The sequence below is a fragment of the Cynara cardunculus genome (genome assembly GCF_001531365.2).
Source record: "Cynara cardunculus var. scolymus isolate 2C chromosome LG 10, CcrdV1, whole genome shotgun sequence".
NCBI lineage: Eukaryota > Viridiplantae > Streptophyta > Magnoliopsida > Asterales > Asteraceae > Cynara > Cynara cardunculus.
Window position 1 is genome coordinate 22,285,248 of NC_037537.1, and position 8,269 is coordinate 22,293,516.

Sequence of the window (8,269 nt, forward strand, 5' to 3'; positions counted from 1 at the left end):
TATATATATATATATATATATATTTGTGTGTGTGTGTAGAAGTTCAAACGAGAACCTCTGTGATTTACGAGAATGTTAAAACACTTGTGGGTCTCAAACCTTTTTAACCAATAATTTAAGTTATATTAAATAAAAATAAATTATTAAGGATAGTAATGTAATTAAGTATTTTTTATAATTTTTATTTTATTTTAATTAATTGGAATTATCCTCCAATCATTTTAGCTTGGGATCGATCATGTTGAGTAGAACATCCATCATTTTCTTCCCATCTTTTTCTCCTCATTGTATCTGAAGTTTCAAAATCTCTTGATATATTAGCGTGATAATCGTGAACCTAATCAACTCAACCACCAAATTTTCTATCACAATCATTTTGTTTCCATTTGGTATGATAACAATGTGATTATCGTGAACCTAATCGATTCAACCACCAAATTTTCTATCACAGTCATTTTGTATGATAACAGTGTGATAATCGTGAATCTAATCGATACAACCACCAAATTTCTCATCATAGTCATTTTCTATCCATTGGGTATGATAACAGTGAGATAATCGATAGAATTGTGATACCGAATGAAGTGCAGTCATATCAGGTGATAATCATGTGATAACCTATACACGGTTGGCTGTGATAATCGTGTGATGGTGGAAGCTAACTGAACCGAACAAATTGTAGTCGGACCTAAATACGAATCGTATCTTGTGAAAACCGATTTGTCTTTGGGTTAACATATCACATTATTATCACACCCAAATATAAACCGTGTATATACGTTAACCCTAGTCAAATCGATTCTTCCTCCTATCTTCTTAAAACTTATGACACCTTCTTCCTCTATTATTTAAGATAACCACCAGAGCTCATGATGTTATCAATTCCTAGATTATCCTTTCGCCTCCCAAAACTTTTTAAATTGTTTTTAATATTATTTTAAATTAAAAAATTCTCTTAATTTTGATTGTTATCACATTACTTGGTTGGTAGGTTGTTCTTGCATTCTCGTAAATCATAAGGGTTCTCGTTTGAACTATTTCATATATATATATATATATATATATATATATATATATATATATATAGGGTTGGGTTCTGATGAGAAGGGAAGTTATGGTGAGAAGCATAAGAAGAGATGTACATTAGAAGAAGATGCACCGAATCAATTCTCGTATCAAACGCAATTTATGGGTGGGCATGAAGTTAAAAGTGAACTAGGGTTCAAATCTGTGTGTATTTACACATAAGGACCAAATCAAATGAGAATTATAAAAAAGTTATAAACCCATAAGAACAGATTTAAAAAATATTCTTTTAACTGTAATTTTCATTTCATTAGATGAACAAAAAAATATTTCACATGTAATTTTTTTCACAAATTAAACATAAATATATGTGAAACAATATCCAAAATTATAGATCTTTATGAAAAAGAACATTTAAAAAATATTTGTATATCTGTTCTCACGGATTTGTAACCTTTTTATGGTTCTCATTTTAAAATGAATCATATAAAAAATATACACAAGGGAGGTTCCAACGAAGACACTCACGATTTATGAAAATACAAGAACACCTCCGATCTAGATACCTCAGTCAATTCAACAATTAATTAAAGTAAAATTGTGCATAAAAGTGGGGATTTAATAGAATCCATTGAACACTTGTTGGTAAATTGGGGACAAAAACGATCTTTTAGAAATTGATTACATTTGGACATGCAATTAATAACGATGTGATCTATGTGATTATTATCCCAAAATACCATTCACTGTCAACATCAAATTCGTAAACAACGCGTCATATCATTTGTCTTATTTTGATACAACAGTGTGTTTGCCTACGTCACCGGTGATATTTGCTCAAAATTTGGAAGCGAACTGTAACGAAATCAACAAACAGGGTTGGTTTTGGAAGAATCTAGCTTGTGAATCCAGTGTTCGTCACAACACTTGTGATAACTTAGTGCAACAATATGTTCTGTTTCAGGGTCATTTACGTAATATCACTTGTATAAGACTTGTTCCTTTCTTCCCATTAAATGGACAACAATTTCTTCTCTACAACTTGTTATTACTATTTTGAAATCTAGTTAGAACTGGTTCTTACTCCGTCTACAAATCGTAACAAAAACCCGACAACTTACAAGATCCAATTTGAAAACCCGAATTCAAGTTCATGTTATGTATATATAGATACGATTGTATATATGTATCATCAAGTCACACTGATCGAGAATACTTCAGATAAAACAACGATTTCGACTATCAAAGTAGAAGTTTGTGGCACACTATGTATGGTGAATCAAGCTTGATGACTTTTGTCCACCAAATATTTCACTTTTGAAGTTTCATACCAACAAGACAATCAAAAGATAATGACACCTTCTAGCATAGCATACATGGGGACATTATTGATTACACAAGGCTTTTTGAGTGGATTGCTAGCAGAAATAAGAGTAAAGTACAAATTTCACCCTTGTGGTTTGTCCAAAATGGTACTTTTCGTACCTGTAGTTTTGAAATTACAAGATGGTCATCATGGTTTGTAAAAATTTCCGAATTTGATCTCTTTCCTTTAACGGCATTAAAAAAATTCACCAAACGAAGGGGATTTTTGTCCTTTTACTCATTTTATTATTATTATTATTTACCTGGTCAAAAACCACATGGACAAAACTGTAGTTACTCGTTTTATATTTTATACTGTACGTTTTCAATGATTATAACTTTAATAATAAGAAAAATGAAGGAATTTCATTAAAATTATTGATTAGTAGGTAAGGGTTGGGTTCACGTGAGACCAGACTGTTTTCATGAGACCCGTAAGACCACATTTTTACACTTGAAACTTCACAGCAAAAACATTGTGAAGGTTTAAAAAAGTCGAACCTTCACAGCAAAAATACTGTGAAGGTTACTTTCACAGCATTTTGCTGTGAAGTTTCAAGCGTAAAAAACTGGTCTCACGGGTCTCACGAAAACAGGATGGTCTCACGTGATCTCAAGTCTAGTAGGTAATATCTTATTTCTTTTCAATTTATATCACTACAACAAAACCGGGTTTATAGGACATTCTTAATTTCTAAGCGTCCTAATAGACCTCTTTATAAGACTTAGTTTATATACCAAAAAAATAAAGTGTCATATCTAAAGGCATTGTAATAAGTTTATATGATGTTTTTTGACGTCATAATATGTTTTTAGCATACTTTTAATATAAAGCGTACAATTAGCAAATTTATAGGACACTATTTAAAAAACTGTCCTATAAAAACAATTGTCCTCTAAAAATTGAGTTTATAGGACACTTTCTCAAAAGTGTCCTATAAAGTTTATAATTCGACACTTTGTATCAAAAATGTCCTAAAAAACTTGTTAAGACGCCCAAAAGCGTCATATAAACTTATTACAACACATTTAGATATGACGCTTTATATTTTGGTCCTATAAATTAAGTCCTATAAAGCGGTCTATTGGGACGCTTAGAGAGTAAGGGTATCCTATAAACCAATTTTGTCGTAGTGTATATACAATATTAAAATATCATAAAGAAATAAATAATAAAAAAAAGAACAAGAAATAACCTACAATTTTGGTCTCCGTGGTTTTTAATTGGGTAAAGACAAAAAAAAACAGTAAAAGAACGAAAACATCTGTAATTTAGCGAAATTTTTAACGACCGTTAGAGAGAGAGACTGAATTCGGACGTTTTCAGAAACCACGATAGCCATCTTATAATTTCAAAACTTCAAGGACGAAAAGTGTTATTTTCAACAAAACAGAGGGACCAAATTTGTAATTTAGCCTAGAGATAACTTTGTAGTGAGCTTTATATATTTTCTGGAATCAGGAACCCACTTAACACATAAAGAAGCACATTAAGCTATTCCATCCTCTTTAACATCTCCACCTTTTCTAAAGCCTATTGTGGTTTGATTAGACACCTGTTCAACCCCATACACATAAAGATCAAAAAGAAGAAACAATATCTCATAAACCGGGTAAATTGTTGCATACGATGTCGTTTTGATTGACTACAATCTTACCCGATAAGTAAATGATAGTGTTAATTTTTGCCGGTAAGCACTTACTGGGTAAGTGTTTGGTAAATGGCCCCTTACATATATACACTATAATAAAATCGGATTTATAGGATGCTTCAAATGTTTAATTGTACTGATAGAGTGTCTTATAGGACTTAATTTTATAGGAACAAAAAATTAAGATCTTATCTAAAAGTGTTACAATAAATTTACAGAACGTTTTTGGACATCGTAACAAGTTTTTAGAATATTTTTAAAATAAAGTGTTGTATTAATTATTTTATGTGATAGTTTTGAAATGTGTCCTATAAACTCATCTTTTTATAGTACATTTTTTCAAATCATGTCATATAAAGTAGCTAACACGACACTTTATTTTAAAAATGTCCTAAATAACTTATTATAACACTTTTATATGATCCTATAAGTTCACTCTATTATAACATTTAAACAGTTAAGACGTACTGTAAACTTAATTTTATTATAGTGATAATTTATCTGCTTAGTTGCATGATACTACTTTATATTTACAAATGTCTTAATTAGGTTTTGGACATGACAATTTGCTCTAAAATATGCTATACTAATTCATTTCGAACCCGAATCCATCAATTGGGTTCTTTCGTGTTGTTTGATGACTTGCAAGTATCGAATCCATGACGGTCTGCTTGGATCAACAATTGCACAACCTCGTTCATGCTGGGACGAACTGTGGCTATCTTGCACGTACAAAGAATGGCTATGCGGAGTACGTTTATCATCTCATCCGCGAAAAACCCTGATAACTTCTTGTCTAGAATCTCGATTGCGCCCTCCTTTGTCTCCACTTTGGTTGAAATCCAATATATAATGTTCTTGTTTTCTCCAAATTCGGCTTCGACTGGCTTCTTCCCAGTTATCAGTTCCATCAACACCACCCCGAAACTATAGACATCACACTTGGTTGATGCTTTGGATGAATATGCATACTCTATCATCATAAACACCAATCAAACATAAGTTACCGACTCAAGTTCGACTTCCCACTAAAACAAAACCGCGTTTATTGGACGCCACAACGTCTAAATGTCATAATCAACTATTTTATAGGACTTAACTTTGTAAGAACAAACAATAAAGCATTATGACACTAAAACTGTTGTAATAAGTTTATATGATGATTTTGGACGTTTAAACAAGTTTTTGTTAAGACCTTTTAAAATAAAGTGTCATATTAGTTATTTTATAGTATACTTTCGAGAAGTATCCTGTAAACACATCTTTTCATGGACATTTATTTTTATATGACACTTTTTTCAAATAGTGGCATACAAAATAACTAATATGACGTTTTATTATAAAAACATCCTACAAAAGCTTGTAAAGACGCTCAAAAGCGTCTTATAAACTTATTGCAACACCTTTAGATATGACAATTAATCGGTTGGTCCTATAAAACAGTCTATTGGGACACTTTAAGCGTCCTATAAACCCAATTTTGTTGCAGTGGCGGTTTCAAAATTCGAATATTTACCTGGTGCTAAGTAACCATATGTCCCCGCAACAACGGTTGTAGTCGAATCTTTTTCTCTACCCTTGAGGATCTTGGCTAAGCCGAAGTCTGCAACTTTCGGCTGGAAATTTCTGTCGAGTAGGATGTTTGTGGACTTGACATCTCTGTGAATAATCGGTGGCAGCAGATCATGGTGAAGATAGGCGAGCCCTTTCGCTACAGCAACCGCAATCCGATGGCGAGTCGGCCAATCCAAATCACATTTACATATATGCAGTGCATCCCAAAGGCTTCCATTTGGCATGTATTCATAAACCAGCAGGTTGCAATTGAAGCTCGATAAATAGCAATACAACTTCACTATATTCTTGTGCCTTATGTTCCCTAGAGTCTCAATCTCACTTTTCAGTTCTTTGTCCATCAACTGCTGATCATCTGAAGAACCATCTTTCAGTTTTCGACTCCAGAACCGCTTCACCGCAACAACTTCCCCATTGCTCAATTCGATTCTGTAAACCGTTCCCGACCCTCCATGACCCACCACATTCTTTTCGACCATGGCTTCGATGATCTCATGATGGTTGAAGCTTACATGATGAAAGCTTTTCACGTTGTAAGAGAAATATGAGGACGTCCATGTGGTCTCCTGATCATGTTTCACAACATCTCTTTCTGTACTAAACCAACGCCTTAGAAACAGGATGCTTCCGATAAACAAAACCCCAACCGAAACCCCGATCACCCAAAAACAGTTCACTTTCTTCTTGTTATAAGTCTGTGAACATATGGAGAAGTTCTGAGATGCCATGTTTGGGTACACAGAAACACACAGTCCTTTGTTGCCTGTAAAGCTCTCTAACTGTCCTCCTTTGATGAATGACACAGGTATTGGCCCAGAAAGAAAGTTATTTGAAAAGTTCATGGAGCTTGGAAGCAAATCACATAGGCTTTCTGGTACACCACCTGTCAACAGATTCCTTGACAGATCAACAAAATTCAGCCATTTTAGCCAAGAGAGTGAGTTGGGGATGGAACCGTTCAGCTTGTTTCCTTGCAACAGTAAAAGATTGAGTCTTTTTAAGTTGCCAATTTCTGAAGGTATTGGACCAAACAGCAGGTTGTTGCTCAGATCAATCTTTACTAGATTGAATGCTCTAGAGATCTCAGGAGGTATGACACCGGAGATCGAATTATTCTGGAGAAACAATTCGGATAAGTTCCGAGCATTCGCGATTTCTTGAGCTATCGAACCATTCAAAAAGTTGTAGCTTAGATCAATGATGGAGACCCATGGGAGTCCTAGAATTCCATCCGGTATTTTGCCCTCCAGATGGTTAGAATTAAGTCGAAAACGTATAAGTGAGACACATTTACCATAAGATTCTGGCAAGACCCCAGAAAACATGTTGCCAAGTGCTAGAAAGTAAAGTAACTTACCTCCCTTGCACACCTCCGGTGGTAGTTCTCCGGTTAACCGGTTTTCCGACAAGTCTATTAGGATTAGAGGTGATGATCTGCCGAGATGTCGTGGAACTTCTCCGGTTAAATAGTTATCGTAAAGAGACAACATGGTTAAAGTTGTCGAGTTCTCGAGCACTGGTGGGATCTCTCCGGTGAGACTGTTATTGTAAAGCTGGAGGACTTCCAGTTTCGGTAGGCGGCAGATGGTTGCCGGAAGGTTGCCTGTGAGCTTGTTTACAGACATGTCAAGATCGGTGAGTTGTGTTAGATTCCCGAGCTCTTCAGGAATCCGACCAACTAGTTGGTTGTAGTAAAGCTCAAGCTTCTGCAAGTTTTGTAGCAAACCAATCTCTCTAGGAATCGAACCCACTAGAAAATTCCCACTCAATTCAAGATCAACTAGTGACGTCATGTTTCCGATGGATTTGGGGATCGGACCACTCACCATGCAAGTACTCAAGATCATTGATTTCATCTTTGTCAACCTGGAAACATTCTCCGGTAGGTTCCATAGGTCAAAACCTTCGTTCTCGTTGAAGTTCACAACTTCAAGATTCGTGAGGTTTATGAACGACATGGGAAACGCACCTGTGAAGAAATTGAACGACAGATCAAGCAACCTCAGAGATGTCATCGGTGACAAGTCGGGCAACTTTCCGGTGAGATTAGTATACGTTATGTTCAACTCTTGTAGCAGTGAACAGTTGGTGACGCTTCGAGGAAAGTCTCCATGGATCTTGTTGTACCCAAGATGAAGACTTGTCAATCGAGGCAGAAAAGAGCAAATATTTTCAGGAAAACGACCAGATAACAACCACCCAGAAGTATCAATCTTCACCACGTACCCTTCCTTATCGCAGATTACACCTGTGTAGTTGCAGATGGGTTTATCATCCCAATCAATCAAAGAGGTCCCTGAAAGAGAATCTTTCACGAGGGTAAAGAACTCAACCTGATCAGCTATGGCAGATTCATAAGAGTTGGAAAGTGGAAGTAAGATTACAAGATAGATGATGAACATACAGTGAAAACCCATAAGAGAAATGGAAGATAAGAGGAGTTATGTTGGAAAGAAAGAAAAGGGAAGAGATATATAGATGGAACAACTGTTGGAATCATTGTATGCAATACTAGTAGTAACTTGGCTTTCGAAATGAAGAAAAAGGAACCAAAACGTTTCTAGAGGAATGTACACAATAGAGATACGAGTTTCGATGTAAAGCGGCTTTACGTTCAATAGGCTCCCACTATATCTCGTAGAGAATAACAT

The 8,269-nt window shown here is 35.1% G+C and overlaps 1 protein-coding gene across 1 annotated transcript; it reads right to left on the minus strand.

Annotated features, from left to right (window-relative positions):
- Positions 1-4,518: 4,518 nt before the first annotated feature.
- Positions 4,519-8,035, minus strand: LOC112520123 (receptor protein-tyrosine kinase CEPR1-like). Its single transcript, XM_025128425.1, has 2 exons — positions 5,560-8,035; positions 4,519-5,016 (listed from the first exon to the last, which is right to left on the minus strand). Exons 1-2 carry the CDS (start codon positions 8,033-8,035, stop codon positions 4,655-4,657), a joined length of 2,838 nt encoding a protein of 945 aa, XP_024984193.1. The 3' UTR covers positions 4,519-4,654.
- Between the last annotated feature and the right edge of the window lie 234 nt (positions 8,036-8,269).

Bases quoted from the DNA above. Each gene is read 5' to 3' on its own strand.
- LOC112520123 (XM_025128425.1), bottom strand. From the start codon at position 8,035: ATGGGTTTTCACTGTATGTTCATCATCTATCTTGTAATCTTACTTCCA. The intron at 5,017-5,559 runs GTAAATATTCGA...TTATGATGATAG, and splicing joins ATATGGTTACTTAGCACCAG to AGTATGCATATTCATCCAAA.